Source organism: Colias croceus, chromosome 19, assembly GCF_905220415.1.
Source record: "Colias croceus chromosome 19, ilColCroc2.1".
Lineage (NCBI taxonomy): Eukaryota > Metazoa > Arthropoda > Insecta > Lepidoptera > Pieridae > Colias > Colias croceus.
The window spans coordinates 9,649,198-9,668,938 of record NC_059555.1 but is presented as its reverse complement, the minus strand read 5'-3'; the positions used below and the strand labels follow the sequence as shown (position 1 = coordinate 9,668,938).

The 19,741-nt window shown below is 30.7% G+C and overlaps 1 protein-coding gene across 1 annotated transcript; it reads left to right on the top strand.

Annotated features, from left to right (window-relative positions):
* The first annotated feature begins 8,775 nt into the window (after positions 1 to 8,775).
* On the top strand, positions 8,776 to 19,167 carry LOC123700449 (regulator of hypoxia-inducible factor 1-like). Its single transcript, XM_045647660.1, has 12 exons — positions 8,776 to 8,849; positions 12,478 to 12,614; positions 13,314 to 13,599; positions 13,967 to 14,078; positions 15,474 to 15,561; positions 15,833 to 15,999; positions 16,339 to 16,524; positions 16,948 to 17,127; positions 17,463 to 17,613; positions 18,049 to 18,226; positions 18,686 to 18,828; positions 19,057 to 19,167. Exons 1-12 carry the CDS (start codon positions 8,789 to 8,791, stop codon positions 19,165 to 19,167), a joined length of 1,800 nt encoding a protein of 599 aa, XP_045503616.1. The 5' UTR covers positions 8,776 to 8,788.
* Positions 19,168 to 19,741: the final 574 nt, after the last annotated feature.

Here is a 19,741-nt window from a genome sequence, read left to right as displayed (position 1 = left end):
TCAGTCAGGCATAATTTATGAACAAAAAATTTAATAAACAAAATTGCCTATAGAATAACAAATTTATAAAAAAAACCATTAAGTGTAATTTTTCAAAAAAATTACAATTACGTAGTTATTACTCGAACAAGTTGACAAAACGTATTGTTCGGGAAAATAAAACAAATGAATGAAAAAAGTGTATGTCATCTAATTTTCTATTTTCAAATTCGACAATAAATTAAAAAAAATATCATAACTGGCCAGTTCCTCAAGTAAAAGATTTTAAAATCCTGCTTTTTTTGTGTTCCGTTAATTGTGCCGGTGTGTACTTAAAGTTAAAAACATATGTAGATAGATGTACAGAGACGTAGATGGAACCACCCTTATTTTCTGTGTAACTTTTTCAAGTTGTTACTCTCACTGTTTCTTCCTAAGGTTTCTTCATTTAGATAATAGTTTAAGCTAATTAGAATGCGAACATAATTACGATAAAATTAGAATAACCTTATTTTTCAATTTAATATATCTACTTTATAAAGCACCGGGGTCTTGGCGCTGTAAAGTACCTTGAGTTGACAACGTGCTTTAGAGAGCAGACTGCGTGTAGGTCGTCATTTGATCCCAGTTAAATGGAATGAGTTATATTTATATAATTCATAGAAAAAACTTTGACCATTTAAAAATAAAAATGGTCCGACAGAAATTGAGAAATATTTTGTTTGTTGGGTACGATTTAACTAAAAAAATGAAAATATTGACTAATAGGATGGAACTCTCCGTTACCGAGTCAAATAAAAATATTGTATTTTACCTATTGGGTATACTCATCCCGAGTGAAGCCAGAGAAAATTGTAAGTTTTCAATATAATTAAAGGTTAATAATTACATCACTATTAATAGTGATGTAAAATTATTACCTGTAATTATTAGTACCTAACTAACAAAGCTGTAGAACAAAGTGCGTTCTTCACTGTTCCCTAAGCGGTCGACAATACGTGTATCATCGATTGTTTCCATATAAAGAGTTACTTCTTCATAGGGATGGTCTTTTATAAAGTAAGTTTGTTTGCAATATGAATTGAAAATTAATAAAGGTTAGAACTTTTTTAGCTATTATGTACCAACCTATATACTACCTATTATGTCTATCAATGAAACTAAACTTTAATCAAGTTCTTAAACTTCTTAACATTAGGTACTTAATATACCTATTGTGTTTGCAAGAGCAGGAGAGAAAGACGATGAAGACAAAATTTTATAAAAAATATGAACAGTTGTAAAAATTGATGTCACGGCCAATCTGTTAAAATAAATCTTTATAAAAAACTTTGTAATTTTGTTTAGAAAATAAACTAAAAACACAATAACAATCAAATCTTCTTTTTATGAAATGACGAGTTGTGTAATCAAGTGTGCGCAAAATGATAAAACAAGATAGAAAGATAAGATGACAGCTTTTGTTTTCGGTGATTATGCACAGAGCAGCGCGGCGCCTCTACGTGACATTCGACCGCTTTCTTATAGTCACGGCAAGATTGTAATATATCTATCTATCATTCTAATATTGCGAAATCTATATATTATATCTATGTTTATATCTTTAAATTTCTATCTGATATTTTTATTTTTTTCTTTGAGGTTCACGCTAAGTAAACTTGTATCTTCTTAGTTGGTAATAAAAAATGCATATTTTTTATTTTCTTCTTATATATTTTTACATACATTAAAACTATAATGGGGTGTCATTACAGTATTACATACAATAATTAACAATTCAGATTGTGATGGTGTGAAATCAATAATGATTTAATAAGATAATCCAGATACTAGTCAAAAACTCTCTACTTTTATTATACAACATAATATAAGGATATTGCATTTTACAGCTTAAGAGTTCCATTTAAAGATCAAAAATGACGTGCTGATGAATAATTATACAATCTGATTCATAACACTATAAAGGTTGTGCAGCATATTTCATAAGGAAGGAATAATCCTTGATTTCAACAACAAAAGCTACGGGTGTTGATAACGAACATTTTATTTGAATTATATTCAAGATGTAACCACTAATTATTTGAAACGGAATTAAGTTAACAATTTGTGAAAAAAACATGACATTTACGTTTAGAAAGGAAATTTCTAAAATTGTCTGTATTATTGATAAAATATAATAATTGGTATTGTTTTATTTTAAAGAATGAAACACATGTTCATCGATTTCCAACTAATCATATCAATTCGACAAATCAAAAGATAACTTGTTATAACTTTTAAGCCATCTATGTACAAGCAGAAGTATGCTTTATCCATTCAATAATAATTGTTATTACAATATTACTTGTATATTAGTCTGTGATATTACCGACATAAACTGATTAGTTAAAACAGTTCAAAGAATTAAATGTAGATGGCGCTAGTTTATCCCATTCAATAGTAATAATATTATATGTTAAGATTTCAATGGTTTCAGATATCTACCTATAAATAATATTAAGATAGTATATAGATATTTATTCTGAGGATTGTGTAATACATTGATACAGAAAAATTAGCTATCCTGACACCCGAATATTACTTAATTTATATTAAGAAATATTGTGCCTGTTGTAAATTAGTAGTTTCGAGTAGAACATAAAACTTGCTACAATTATAAAGAAGGCGCAAAAAATAAATATAATTTTATTATCAAGTACGTGGCACGTTCCTGCAAACTGCGAAGTTTTTGAGGTAGAGTCAGTGAAGTAATAGTACCCAATGACAACAGTGTACATCACCTAGTGCTCTACATTCATTCGGCTTTTATAGATGAATACTAATTTTTCACTTTATAACGTAGATATTAATAGGTATATTAATACCATTGGATTGCCTTCCCATTTTATTGCCTTTATTCTGTCTTCTATTACGTGCATATACAATATGTATGATTGTATGTATAGATTTAAAATACGTTTTGAAGTGAAGGAAAAAATATAAATATCTCGTAGGCCGGTTACATAAAAAAATAATGATAATATTAGGATAATATACATAACATATTACGTATATAATATGGTGATATATTTGTTTTAATTGCTATACATAATTTGTTTGCTTCCGCAAATGTCAACAAAGTAGTTTTGGTAGTCACGAATGTTGGATAGCTACGTGACATACTGCATACAGCATACATACAATTTTTTCACAAATATTTGTAAAATATAGTAAATTTTATTAATCAATTCAATCAATCAATGCAGGAATAATTCATACTCTTATATCACAATAATGTATTTATTATTTCCTTGTGTTTATTTAAGCGTCATGTCATTCAATTTAAAAGTAGTTATACATTTTAATGTATATAAACGCAACAAATATTTTAACCAAAACCTTCAATAGTAAAGTTATAAAAAGAAAGCATATAAATAAATATTTAATTTAATATAACTAATTATAATTTTATGTGTAATTTTTGTAATTGTTTATTAATGTATTTTGTGTGTAATTTTGTATTTGTCTATTGTATTTTATAATTTGACTGTATTAATTGAATGTATTAATTTGTAAATTTTTTCACGCCATTTAAAATGGCAGCATATGCGAGAAAAAATATTGTGTAACACCCTTATCCTTTACATATACGACCATATACGAGCAAATCAATATATTTGAATTTGAATATCCATGATTTATATTTACACAGAGATGTTCCTATAATAATGCTATTACACAGTAACCACATAATATTAGCGGGAAAATTGCCGAGTAAATAGTTGAACATCAGATTGTTTTCCTGTGCAACCCTTTTATACTTACGTAGATAGATTTTTTGAACAATATCAATATCATTCTAGCAGAAATAAAATACTGTGACATCTTGTTTGTTTTGGTCGAATTTAAATAATACCATTATATAAATAAAAATTAATTATGGGTTGTGTTAAATATGTAACAAACCCGTTATAACTCGTTAGTTTGTACAAAAAATATTAACTTATAAAAATAAACATTAAAAATATAAAGTGGCTTCTTGGCTCTACTACTCTACACAAAGTGATAACAATTAACGCAATATCCGGAATGTTTTTAGTTTCAGTAAATACTACATTCCCAATTTCTTGGCAAAAACTAAGCTGTGGAACAAGTTACCTGCTTCGGTGGTTCCCAACTTTTATGACATATGCATTATGCACCTTCAAGAAGAAAGACTATTCTTTTATGAGGAACCAGCTTTTGTTAGTTTCGCTCGTAGAGTCCCCTAAAATTCGAACGCTCATGGGTGACAACCTTGCAGAAAGTGAGTCGCCTGCTTTATTGTTTGAGTTTACTTTTAAATCTATTTATTAAATTTGTAAATAAATTAAAAATTGATCAGTAAGTGTGAAAACTATTCTAGATATGACACAGGATTTGAATTTTAATAGTATTTTTAGGATTTTTATTTAAATCGTACATATTTATTTATATCTAACTAGATATACTTTGTACTTACAGTGAAGTTAACATACAGACGTAGGCTTTTTGCATTGCTATACCAACGTCATCATACTTATATAATTAAAATAAAAAAGAGTTAAAAAAATGCGGATCGCACGGAAAATTAAAAAACGCAACGTAAACCATCCGCCACATTACATTTACTTATCTATTATAATATTATATACATAGGTATGACATAGATTAAACTGGATAGACATAAAAAAAATATTCAATTTAATAATAATTAACGAAATATACAGTTCTCACGTTAGTTATACACTTTTTTATTACAACAGTATTACATAAAATATAATATAATATTAAATAATAAATGTATTATAATATATTCATTAAGCAAAAAATAATATTATGTATATGTATAATATATAGATAACATATTTCATCATATCAAACTTGAAACAGTTAAATAAATAACAATATATTTTTATAGCATACTCGATAATATAATCTCGCACCTCTTATAGAGTTTTAAAGAAAATAGAGTTTTAAAAAAAAAGCATTTTAAAGAAATAAAAGTTATTAATAACTACAATACAACAGCATATAATATGTAAATTTTATTTATAAATACATAATTTAATAAATAAAATTTACATATGCCGTTGGTCACAATCACAACTAAGATTGATCACTTAACACAATATTGAAATTGTCTTTAAGATACACGATACGATGATTCATACAAACTAATAATTCATATATATATCATGTAGATGTATCTATTTATTAAAATTTTACAAATATTGTATTTAATTATCATGTTATACAGGGTGTCCCACTATCGGTATATTAAGCGCGAAGGGATTTGTAGTTTTGCATACACTGATCACGTAAAAAATATTTAAACAAAATTATGTCAAAATTTGTTTTACAAAATTTTTCTTTAAAATCCATGTTTTCTTCTCTAACTTCGCATAGCCGCTTCGCTTCTATATACCGCTTCGCTAATTTCGAATTTTGTCTATGAAAACATAATCTCACGTACGGATGGCAAAATTGAGCGGGCTGCTTGTTAGGTGTCGACACATAGAGTTTTAACAATTTATCTATTTGAAAAAAAAAATGCGTCTGGAATTTTATAAGTATTTTTTACGTACTCAGCGTATGCAAAACTATAACCTCGATTGAGCTTAGCATACCAACGGAGGGACACCCTGTATATTACATGATCTCATCAATTTTGATTTAGACGATATGTTTCTAGTGTGTATGTCAATAAGTAGTTGATTTTCTCGATATAGTGTACAAAAGAATATTTATTAATTTTTGGCATCGTTTAAAACGTTTGATACAGATTTGATTAATCCAATTATTTTATTAAATTTTTGTGATAATTAATCTACGTGTGTTGTAAAGATATTCATTGCATTGCATTTAAATGAAATTAAATGTCATTACTTGACAGTAATTTTTAGTTTGAGTGACAACAAAGTGCCCTTGTTTTAAATAATATTTTCTCTCTTCAATCACTAGTCGCTGCTTAAGTTCATTTTTCCTCAATCACTTTAAAGCTTTTCTCTGTATATTATAATATTTCGATTTCCTAATTCACTCCCTTAATTTTCTATTAGAGACAAAATTAACGTTTACGTAGCAAATATGAAAATATCATCATATTCGGTGCAGCAGTTTAGAGATGAAAGTTGTAGATTAGGTAGGTACTTTCTAATATGTATTCGAATAAATTATTTTACGGAGAGTTTATGGAATTATGTACTTAAAAATAAGGGGTATGTACTATTTTAATAATTACCTCAATATGTAATTTTGGTATTAATTTGACATAGTATACTAATGAATCATAAAACACAACCTTCAAAGCTGTAATGTTGTTAAAACCACGAATATTATGAGGGTAATTATATTTCCCAGACTTAGCTAATCTGTAGACCATTTTAGGATATAATAAATATGAACTTGAGCCTTCTACCTTCGGCCTATGCTAATATGTTTATTACGAAATGGGGGTTTTTTGATCAAAATACTTTTTGAGTTGGATTGAATTAAGTTATTATTATTATTTAAAATACTTAAAAAAATTGGTAAATACTATTAAAAGACTAATAAAGAGGGCTCCTGAAATTGTATAAATTACAAATTGTTATTGAATTGTATTCTAACCTCTGATAACCTTCAGTTTTGCCAAATATAAAAATTGTAGGTCAATAGTGCTTCCTTATTTAGTCTTAGAGCTTTTGATATCTGTATCGAAATGTATTGATTGCACACATTTTGGAATTATCTAGAAATTTCGGTGTTTAGTTTGAATGTTAAACTTTTTGTCCTGTTTCCTTATAAGGCTTAATTAGTTGATGTAATGATAATATTCTTGTTTTTTGTCTTGGAGCCTAAAATAAATGTGAACAATTAAGAAGATTATTAACGATGTTCCATCATAATTCATAAAAAAATAGCGTTTTATATAATAATAAATCAATTTTGAATAAGGTACGTCTTACATAAAATGATAAAACTATTATTTGTAGGGATGTAGAGTTCTTCTGTATTTTCTCGAAGTTATCAAATTGTGTTAGAAGATGGTTAATTTTGTATGTTGGTTTGCAGGAGGCAATGTCGATAATTACTGAAAAAATTCTAAACTTCTGAACAATGTAAAACTACATTTTTTTTTTGTTTCAAAAGCCCTATTTGTGTTGTGCGTGCACTACACATTTGAGATACAATTATTAAGACCTTAACCCTTAAAAGTATTTCAAGCAAAATTACAAGAAATCCTGTCGGCTCGGCATTTTTCCTGAGTAATTTGAGTATTCTCAAAATCAAAATCTACTTTTGTGTATATTTTTAATTATCAAAATATGTGACTTGTCTTTTTAAATGATCTCATAGAGTAGATGATAATCTTGTTAACATTTTGAAGTGGTTTTAAAAACGTGTTTTTTATAGTCAGGTTTCAGTTTTCAAAAGTATGTACATATGTCTATCGGTATACTTTTGTGTGTAAAGCGCTGCGTGCCTAATGGCTGCTTGCCTTGAATATACGCATAAAATATAATTAATTATATTATAATTAGTAAATTCTAAGCAAATTTTGCAAGTAGAAGATAATGCGTGACCCTGATGAATTCGTTCCCATAATATACGCATTTCCGTTAAAAATAATAACTAAAAAAATAAATATGAATAAATATTTTTAATAATGATATCGTTTTTTAATTCGAGAGGAGGAAAAGTTGAAGAAAAATGTTGATTGCAGGCGAATTACGTGTCATTAAGCATGCAATAAAATCAACTTAACCAATATTAACTCCTAACTCAAAAATATTAAACAAAGAAATAATATTATATACTATAGATTATTTCACAATTTTCAGTTTGACCAGTGTAACTTGAAAATCTGAGCCTGAATAATGAACGTACACATTCATTATATAATGCATGTTCATTTTTTTCTATTGAATCCGTTTCCGTTTCCCGTGTATTTAAATTAATTAATAATTTTTTGTGAATGTGTGTGTATGTACACGTATTTTTATCGGGTGGGGGTTGGCGGGGATTGTTGATGGCAGGGCGGGCGGCTTGTATTGTAATATATAGTTGTTACATGAACTTCCTTTGCGCTTGATATGTGTATTTGTGTTATAAGAGAAAGAGATCATCTTAAAAAAAAGTTTAAGTTTATACAAGGCGATCAGATATTTATAAATATCCATATATTTTTTTTATTCTTGACTGTTATAAAATAAGCTTCTTGAAACCTGAAACGTGTTATATAATTAACCAAAAACATTGAGGCATGTAATGTAAACACATACAATAACAAATATAGAGGTAAATTGTGGACAAAAACGAGCTTTATTATATAATGAAAAGTATGCACGTCATTTAGGCTGGTTGTGCACTTGATTTCAATATTGAACTTTCTTTATATTATAGACAAAATATACCAGCCGAATTGATAACTTCCTCCATTTTTTTTGAAGTCGGCTAAATATTTAATTGTAAATACAATTTACTAGCGAATTGACGTACCGCCATAAAACATTTCCCTTTTTTCATTAAAGTTTTCACGAATTGAGAGCAAGGAAAAATGTATCTAAAAACCAGTTGAAATTTTTATTAGAAATCCTAAGCAATAATCTGTACATTTTATAAAAAAAACAAAACAAATTCAAAATCTAGAACATAAAAAGTCGTAACTGTAAAAGCTCGAATTTTCATTGGATTCAATTTGCCTGCAGTCAGTCGCTCACTTGCAGCAGGCTTAACATTCAATGTCAGGGTTGTTCAGTAGTTTATATAGCTAAGGGCGGCGCGTGCGCACACAGTGTGACTCCCAGCCCCGCAGGGGACCGTCGTCATGAGACTGCTCGCTATCTTCTGCGCCCTGGTCTGCCCCGCGCTTGCCAGGGAATACACCGGTTTGTTGTTTACGTTATAGCTTGCTTCATGGATTTGGGATGGTGACAGTTTGTGTAAAGATAGGTTGCTTTGGTGAAAGAAGTGTTACTCCATTTTGGAAAACTGTAACTGAATATATTGTAAAGTAGCCTTATGAAATTAATAGTACTAAGTTACAAGTTACAAGTGATAAGTAGTACCTAGTAGTAAGTCGCTTAAGTAAATTTTATTAACGATGAAGATAGAACTATAAAATTTACATGATTTCATAAGTGTATTTTTGTCGGCTCTTCTGTGTAGAAACTGCTTTGCGAGTCGGTGGTCATGGTGTTAGTTAAAATTGTTTTTAGAAGAAATCTCTTTGAATAAATAAATGTTTTGGTTTGATGATGAGAAATATACCTATTGCCTTAACATGCTTGCGCTCTTAATTTAACTTGAAGCTTTTTGCCTGAAATTTGTATGGTGCATGCTGTTTAAATAATTTTGTAAAATAATTACAGTTTCTACTTACTATGAAATAAATGTATCACGTGCTTGTGTCCAAATATTTATTAGTGAATTATTATTCAAAATCCAAAATTTGTCGCTCATTTATAATTTCGTAAACAAATACAAATTCAAAAGTTAACTATTTACGCAATCCCATGTTACTAATATTTTTACCGCTGAGAGATAAGACAGTATGATAGGCATTTTGCTGCGTGCGTTTGTGCGTTTATAACCTTCTAAACTTGCTATTATACTAATTTTATTGCAAAATTTATGCTAATATATTTATTATTTTGGTACTAATTGGAAAGTTGTATGAAAAAAATATAACCCTGGAATTAATTATAATAGCTTTAATAAAATACAATATTACTCGTAAAGCTTCATGGAACAACAAGTTTGTAAAATCAATCCAAATTCATTAAAAAATAGGCTTTAAAACATACATTTTAATTAGACAAAACATTTAAAACTTGATTCATTTTATTACCAGGAAGATATCTATTTACAATGTATAAAATTAATTATTTTAAATGTAAACCACATACAGATCGAGTTCTAAATATAAATATAAAGTTTATAATTAATGTGAATAAAATAAATTATGCATGGATGTTGAAGCCTAATACACAAATATATTATATAGATTACCAACTATTTGATGGGGAAAGAAAACTAAATTTTCATGGAAATTAGATATAATAGATGTTATTCTTATAGCCCTCTAAAAATCATAGCTAATATTGAAGTCAGAAAAACTAGCGCGTTAGTTATAAGTTAAAGTACAAAGTTATTCCACCATACCAACAAAGTTATATATCATACATAAGTATTTATGTACGCAGATACTTTATATATGTACATGTATAGTCGCACTGAATAGAATTGATCCTGAGTGTCCCGTACAGGTTGGCTACAGTACCTACGATAGATTAGATTATACCCATAATCATTTTGAAAACGCTGAAACGCGAACGCGAACGAGTACCCGCACAGATAGTATTATATCGGTATATTCAAGTTATATTATCTCTACATAGAAGTTTTTATTCCAAATCGTTTACACAAATTTTCAATAACAATTTTCAGTCAGTTTCAGATTTAAAATAGCTTGTGACCATGTTAAAAGTAATTAAAGGTTGTAAGAGCAACGTTTGACAAATCATATTTTACAATTGAGGGCTAAGCGTTACCAAATAAGGCAAATTATGCCTATTTTTCTCCATTTTTACATTATATACATAAAATCAACTTTAATTAATATAAACAAAAACATAATAAACATTTAAATTGTGAGTGGAAAAACAAGGATATAATTATATTATCTTAATTTTTATGCTCAATTTAACGTAAACACTTCTTAAGAATATTTTTCTATAAATAAACTCGATGTTTGTACAATATTATTTGTACGCAGCTTTTTTTAACTCTGTTCAATTGCCCTGATTTTTTTGATGTGTTAGTTAGCAATACTCCGACCTTACTTTCCGTGTAACGAAGCTTCCGCGGCCGGTGACCCCGCAAACGTCACAGCTTTGTAAAGTTCACCTTTCTTCGACGAATGACGTCTTTGCCTTTCTTTTAACATTTGATGAGTGAAAAATCCTTAACAAGATGAAATAATTGGAGACATTTACACATAAAATAATTCGTAGATTTGATAATTGAAAATTGCGTCATGAGGCAGTGGTAATAGCATCACTGAGTGTGACCCACCAGATTCTTTGCCGACATAAAATGAAACATTTTTATCTCATGGATATATAGCTCACAACATAATTTAAACGTTATGTATGTTGGCAATGCATCTGCGATCTGAATAGTATTGCGAATAAATAAACAAATAAACAGTAAAAGTCATAACAACGGTAATAACAAGCAAGTTTACTTTGAACTATTGAAAACTATATTTTTATCAAATTGTTTCACTTTCATTAGGCGATGTCCTTATTATAATATAGCTTCCTTAATTGATTATCAGTCATCGATTGTGTCCAAATGTCGCGATCTGTACGTCTGTAACCGACTTCCGTTGAAATCTTAAAGCAAGCTTAATGTTACATTCATCTTTTTTCCTTCATGATGTTATAATCAATCTTTAAAATTCCTTGAAATTGATACGTAATTCAAAATATGCCTCTTTGCTTTAATTAGGACAAGAAAAACCCGGACTAGATATTTTATTATCTTTAAACAATTCTTAATTACCTAAATATTTCAATATGAAAATGTAAAAATAAACTGCGGTTTCCTTATTTAATGAATAGTAAATAGTTCTTAAAATAAACAACATTACATAAGACAGTTCAACATTCCGCAATTTGCGACAAGTTCAATGACGTTCGAAAACAAGAAATTCGTTCATAAATAAAAAAAAATAACAATAAAATGTTTATTTTTGTAAAGCTCCGATAGTTGTTTTATATTAAAATGTGATTGTGGACCTTCAAAATGTAACACTATATTGTCTGTTTATGAATATGTTTTTAACTCGTCTAGTGAATATTCCCTATTAAAAAAAGAAAATGACATTAATATATTGGTTTTAAAAATAATGTGGTGTCTTTATTTTGTAAGAAAAATATCGAATTTCTCTGATTTTCTTTCCCGTAGAGGCAGTATTCGAATTGATAGTAAATAAAGCGTTTTTTATAATACATAATATAATGATATAATACTATGTATCATAAATCATTGAATAGATAGCTTGATAGTGTGATAAATGCAGAAATAAACGGCAATAATTTATATTTTATTGAAAAGTGGACGCAGTAAATTAAGCACATTTTAATAAGATGATTAGTTAAAATATTTTTTTGCATTTATGATTTATGTTCCGTATTCAATATTAATGCCTATAAATTAATTATTATTTACATACATTTAAATAATTGTCATATAAATACATAATTTTCAAGTTTGATAATGATTAATAGATTAGATCTTTGTTGACATTTACAAATGCGATAATTTGTTTTATTGGCATCATTTACACGAGTATAAAACTTATTTCTTGTCTCTTGGTTAAATTTATTAATAAAAAAAACATAGTTTAAATCCTTTTAAATTACATAATCAGTACAGCAAGAAAAAGCCTGCCAATTTTGGCCAAAACGACCTATAAAGTGTAAAACTAATAAATATCTAAATATGTAGAGTTGGAGCGAAGTCAGCTACCGCGTCTGTACCACCTGGACGACTACGAGCGGTGCGTGGGGCTCGGCGGGCTCTACTGCACCGGCACCTTCCGACTCTACCCAGAGAAGGACTCTATGGCCTATAAGTTTATCAAGGTAGAGCTCTTTTGATAGTAAATGAGCTTATTATATTGCTCTACTCAGAAAGGTGAAATGAAGAAATGAACGATAATAATATGACGGGAGTAAACTCCGATAAATTTTTACGAGCGCAAATGTAAAATAATTGTTAAATGCTTTTGTAGAGTCATTGCTATAATGTTCATTGAATGGTTTGTTATGTAATTAGGAAGAAAATCAAATTCAAATTCAAATCAAATTGTCTTTATTTCTTTGTAAAATTTTCTTTAAAAGATTGTAAAAAACACATCCATATTAGCGTTAAGTCTACTTAATCTACGCTGAGGTTATCTTAATCATAATTAATTACATATGAATTAAGATTTTTTACGCATTCATTCATTTACGGTTACGTGTGAGTAACCGACTGGAGTATTCGCTTAGATTTAATTAAATTTATTATTTACTTTGAGTAAACAAACTGAATTGTACTATAAAATAAAATAGAGTAAAATTAATCGAACACAAGGTGCCCATTTTTATTGTCTCAAACCTTAAACCCAAATTAGAAAAAAAAATGTTTAAAATAGCAAAGCCAATAACAACGCAATTATACAAATCCATTTACATCGAAAATGAATTAAAATCTAGTAATTTCACCTCATTTTTATTAAATGCAAAACAACCACATCCTTGATGTCTTATAATGCAATACAATGATATATTCTACTCCAGGAGTATGCCTCCGACCCCCGTCACTTCGACCGCACACTCCTTCACCGGGGCTACTGCCTGTCGGCGCGCTGTCCTACCCACGAGGCCAACACCACGCTGCGCTTCGAGCGTTGCGTGGAACAGCACGCGCTGGTGCCCGGGCTGAGGGCCGCCATGGTGACCCACTCGTGTTCCACCCGCGTGGAGGAGGTGGACACCCCACAGCGCATCTTTTTGTACGTGGTGGTGTTGTTCGTGGCACTTAATGTTTTGGGGACGATGTATGATCTGGTTGGGGGGGAGAAAAGTGAGTAGTTTTTAATTGTAACAATTATTATATAAGACTTGCTTTTGAAGTGCATGCCTATTTTTATTTACAGTGGTTTTTAAAATGGAATTTGATTGCTTGATTACAGAAAAGAGCTATAAAAAAGCTCAAAAAAGAGAGCTTTCAAATATTTCGTGTTGAGGCAAGCTTTAAAATTTTCATAATCTTTAATGAGTGCGAGGAAGCACTTCACAATTCTCTTAAAGCTTTTTACAATGCTAGCTTTATTATACTTTCTACTCGATAGAGTGATTCCACGATAGTACACAAAAATTACCTACTACATAAAACTCATTAGAATCTCATATGAAAACGTAAGCTAACAAAATGAATCGAATATTTTCAGAGAACAAGTTCATAGTAGCATGGTCGGTGCGCGCAAACTGGCGGCGGCTGGTGTCCACGTACGAGGACGGGGACCCGCGCCTCTCTGCGCTCGCGCCCATACAGGGAGTCAGGTATATACTTTCATTATTTACTCAACTTTTATAGTTCAATGTACAAATCACTTCATAGTATAAAACAAATCGCTGACGCTGTCTGTCCGTCCCTATGTAAACTTAAATCTTTACTACGCAACGGATTTTAAGCGGTTTTTTTATATAGATAGAGTGATTCATGAAAGTTAATGTATATTTTGTTAACTTGTAGACAATATTATCGAGTAATAACAATTCTAAAAACAAAATTTCTTACTATCGGCTAGTTTTAAATAACCATCAGCTGTGAGTCTGCACCTTCGTGTATAAAACATCAACGCGCGCAAGTACTAAATACAGGAGACGAGATGTAAAAAGACGTAATTTATTTACTTAAAACGTTTTGCCTTCAAGACTATAATATTATTATTAGACATTATTCTATATTTACTTATTACCAAAATCTTTTTTTTCTCCCCATTCAAATATAAAATGGATAATAATTTTTCATATTAAGATTAATAAACGTCAAATCCTTCATACTTAATAATTTTATTATAATAACTTAACAATTAAAAATTTCTCAGAATGCAAACATCAGTTAATTATTGCAAAAAATTACGCAATATCAACATAATTTAAGGCCAATCTCATTGCAAAAATATGTTATTTACTTATCACACATCGAAAGCATTCTCTCGATTATAAAAATGTTTATGAAAAGCAATGCGGTAAACAATATTATACGTGATTATACCCTTAACCTTGCTATTCTTTTTTTTATTTGAACCTTATATTTGTTGCAGATTTTATATCATGAGTAGTTTTTTGCTTCCTTGAAGATAATATTTTTTTTAACTCGTATAAATGTCTATAAAATTTACAGGGTTTAAATACTTTTGAATGGTCGTTGATTATGTTCAATAAATTAATGACATCGTTGTTCATTTACGCAAACTCTTATGTATGATACGTTATATATAAATATATGATACAGTAAATTAAGGTCGGAATAAACTAAATTTGATTATTTACTGAAGATTCCGATATTTTTTGTCGTTTCTGTCGTTTAATAGACATAAATGATATACATAGGTACCATGCGGGTCAACATCAAATATGTTATTAATTGTATCGCTCTTTTTATACTACATAATATATACTAGCTGTGCTCCGCGGTTTTACCCGCAGTGCTCCGCTCCTGTTGGTCGTAGCGAGATGATATACAGCCTATATGCCTTCCTCGATAAAACGGCTACTTAACACCGATGGAATTTTTCAAATCCGACCAGTAGTTCCCGAGATTTGACAAACAAATAAACTCTTCAGATTCTTCAGCTTTATAATATTAGTATAGATTTGCAATAGAGAATTTTTCGTCATTCATCAAAGATTTTGCTATTATTAATTTGTTTTTTCTCTATGTATCCGCAGAGTGGTGCTTCTGGTGCTGGTGATGATGACGCACTCGGCGGAGATCCAGCACAAGCTGTATCAGTATAACCCCAATTATTTAGAACAAGTAAGTTATACCACTTATTATAATTGTAATTCTTATTTTACAGTAACACAATATAAACATGCGGCTGTATAATTTAGTGGCATTTTAATGTTTAGAAGAAAATGTATTTATTTATCGACATGCTACACAAAAAATTGTGAAATTTTAAGTGAAATAAACTAAAATAATTAATTCAATAGAGTCACACATCACAAATTTCTCAATTTTTTCTGTTCTTTTAAGAAATGTTGCATCAGCAAAATAAATAAATAAAACCAAACGTGTGCTACAGATCCTGAACCACCCAGTGACAATGCTGATCCGCAACGGCTCGGCCCTAGTGCAGGGCTTCGTAGTGATCTCCAACTTTCTGTTCGCGTACAGTCTGCTGCTCATCGCGCGGAACCGCCAGCTCGGCCTCGCGCAACTGCCCATGTGCTTGCTGCACAGGTTCCTCAGGTAATTTAGAAACGCTGTCTTAAATTATACAAGTTATTAACATGCTCATTTTTCCATGACGATATCAACACCGAATACTATTTATTTTATAACAAGGGCAATCATTTGATACCTACCTACCTACGTTCAAACTTAGAAAATGATAGGAGAGACCGATAAAAGATTATTGCCTCCGTATTTGTTGAATAATTAATAAAATTAAGGAAATTTTAATGTCTTAGCTATTGAAGTAACTACCAAGCTGTAGATACAATTAACTTAAGCAGTTGGTTACAGTTTAGTTTAAATACAACAATCTATTCACAAAAAATAATTATAAATTGCATAATTTAATTCCAGACTAGCGCCAGTACATCTATTAGTAGTGGGATTCGCGGCGACGTGGTGGCGGCGGGCCGGAGACGGTCCCCAGTGGCACTCCATCGTGGGGGCCGAGAGTGATGTCTGCAGGCGCAAGTTCTTCAGCCACGCCTTCTTCCTGCACAACCTGGTGAATACTGATGAGCATTGCTTGCTGCAAACTTGGTTAGTAATGTTCTAAAATGTTGTGAAACGTGTGATACAGTGTATATTGCAAAATGTGTTCCTTGGGCTCGATACAAATAAGCAAAATAATTTAAAATTTATAGTTACTTTCGGCAGCTATGTTGTGTAGATATCGGTATAATATAGTTAAACCGTTAATTAAACTTACGAGATTGTAAACTGTTGAAAAGTTATTATTTATAATAATAGGTATGTTTTGCTAACCGTAACCGTATTTTGTATAAGTTCCTGATAGCGAATTATATCTACTATTTCTATTTAAATATTTTTCTGTATCATTTTGTGCGCATGATCATTTTATAAAGTAATTAAAAATCTGTACTTCATTCATCTTTTTACAGCTAGTAGCAATGTTAATTTTTAGTGTTTGCACTTTTTAATAGAGCTATCTATTTATTCCAGGTTCATTGCTGTTGACATGCAACTGTACATAGTGGCCTCCGTTCTGACTCTCTGGCTCATGGAGAAGAAAAAACGAGCTGTTCCACTTCTGACGGCGCTGTTCTTTGGCTCCTGTTTAATGAATATGTGCTTGGCGTACATCAACGACTGGAAATCATTGCTGTATATTATGTTACCCGAGTAAGTACTACATTGAAATTATCCCCACTCTAAACAAATTCAATTCATTTACGTAACTATATAGTGTTTAATTTTATTTTGAAATAACTGAATCTGTAAGCTACAAGTATAACGGAAAAGGATTTCAATTCAGATGAAATTTTGATTAATAAAGCTGAAGCTATTAAAGTTTGTTTGAGTGAAATAATATTATTAAGAAGCAAAAAAAATATTGTTGTTAGATGATCCATTTGTTTAGAAATAACATAGTTAGCCACATTTACTTTGAAAATAAGGATTTTCCTGCTGACGCCTGTTCATATTATTAATCAAGAAAGTAATTGTACTGTACCCAGGAACGTCCGCACAACATTCCGCGGCGTGCCGTCGTTCTCTCGCTTCTACGTGGCGCCGTGGGGCAGCCTGCCCGCCTGCTTCCTCGGCCTGCTGCTCGCGCACCTGCACTACCACATGCAGGAGAACGGATACAAGCTCGCTAAGAGCAAGGTGAGATTAATTTGATTGGTGTTTGAACAGATGCGGAATGCGGAATTGAAGACAAATTTTGTAAATGACGAGCGTCATCATTCATATTTGCGGCTGTTGGTAAATGCGATAGTTCTTGAAAGTTGAAACACTGGAGCTAGAGATCGTATTTGTTGTGATCAAATTTGTATTTTGAACAGGAATATAATAAAAAAAGTTTATCCAGTTCCACCCTGCCAATTTTTTCTCATAACATAATATTTTCAAGAATATTTCACGTTTTAAATCGGTCAATAATTTCATCATCTAAACCTAAGGTAATTTTTCGTAAGTCGAGTAGAAGTAGAAATGACTTTATTACGCAACTATACAGTATAGTATAGTATAGTATAGTATAGTATAGTAAGTATACAATGTTGGTACCATTTTCAACACCATAAATTCTCCATTCTTCAGATCTTGTACCTATGCAGCCACTCAGCAGTCCCTCTGCACGTGGCGTGCATCATGGCGGGTAACTACGTGCGCGCGCACACGGGGCGACTCGCCACCGCGCTGTACGCGGCCGTGGAGCGCCCGGCCTTCGCCCTGCTCAGCGCGGTCTATGTCATCGCGCTGGTTAACCATGTTGACAGTGAGTGAAATTAAAATAAATAAATTCTTTATTTATTACCACTACATACATGTATATATGGTTTTTGAAATTTAATTTCAAAGCTTTAGGTGTAAAAAGCTGGTGCCTTCCTAAAGCTTTATAATTCGAAAAGAAACGAACTTAGTAAAATGTTGCAATGTTTGATTGATATGTGTAATTTGTTAGACGGAAAGAGCACATCTCTATCTCTATCTAAATATAAAAATGAATCCCTATTTCCCTTGCTCACGGCATCACGCGTGAACGGCTGGACCGATTTTCACAATAATTTTTTGTCCATCATTGTCAAGAAAAAGACCTTATGAAAGAAAACCATATAAATTAGTAAAATTAAGAGATCTCAATGGTCGTTAAACTTCATGTTTGATAGTTCGTTGGAAGTCAGGACTACTGTTGGGTTAGCTAGTTTATTATAAACATGTATATAAAATTTTCCAGATATATACCGTCGGCTGCTGTCGCTGCGGCTGCTGCAGGCGCTGGGGCGGCTGTCGCTGGCCGTGCTGATGCTGCACTGGTGCGTCAACATGATGCTGGTCGCCTCGCGCCGCACGCTCTCTGAAGTGTCCGTGGGGAACATTGTGAGTACATACCGTCACATTGGGCATGTACACATAATTATACCGTCGACTGCTGAATTTAAAACTAAATAGTTAATTTTATTTTTTTACTGAAATACACTTAAGTAAATAGAACACAACAGCTGAAATTAACATTTAGCGATAGACAAAAATAAGAAGCTACATTTTTCCCATAATTATAGCATTTATAGTTTTTACCGTTGACTTTAGTGCCGTTCTTTGTTCCAGGCCTCAGATTTAATTTCAACGATTTGGTGGACATATGTGCTGGCGTTGCCTCTGACCCTCCTCGTCGAGTCGCCCATACAGAAGACGTTCAGCGCATTCATATCTTCATAAACTTAACCTTAAATTGAATTGTGTGTGTGTTTTGTGTGTGAAATATGGATAGGAAATAATTTCGAAATTTAACAACGCCATGTAGTCCCAAGATAAGGAAATCTTGTAGGTATTGGTTGCATTATTTAGAGTTAATAATTAATATTAACTACATAATACTTCGAAGTGAATTGTTAAAATCAAATATACATATTTTATTCATCTATTGCTCAAATTATATTTTTCGCAAAATTTAAGATATTTAAATAGATTATGTTGAAAGTTTAGTTTCCGTGAGTTCCACGTTTGGAATATGTAAATTTATTTGGAATGGTTGGGCCTGGTTATGGGCCTTTTTATTTATAAGAATTAACTATAAGAAGTTGCCAAATATTATGTTAATTTATCAGTAAGGATAAATACTGTAATCACAATAATATTGAATTTCAAAGGACTAATAATTTGTAGTTAAAAATGACTAAAGTAATTTTGCGAGTACAAAGTCAACTTTACGTCAAAGTTAAATTGTTAATGTTTATTGAGCATTTTTATCTTCTTTGCTGAATAATTTGAAATTATTCAGTTTTATGAAGAA

What these genes read in the sequence shown, in the direction of transcription:
- LOC123700449 (XM_045647660.1), top strand. Translation starts at nt 8,789, where the DNA reads ATGAGACTGCTCGCTATCTTCTGCGCCCTGGTCTGCCCCGCGCTTGCC. An exon ending in TCTGGTTGGGGGGGAGAAAA is followed by an intron (nt 13,600 to 13,966) that starts GTGAGTAGTTTT and finishes GAATATTTTCAG; the next exon opens with AGAACAAGTTCATAGTAGCA. An exon ending in TTGCTGCACAGGTTCCTCAG is followed by an intron (nt 16,000 to 16,338) that starts GTAATTTAGAAA and finishes ATTTAATTCCAG; the next exon opens with ACTAGCGCCAGTACATCTAT.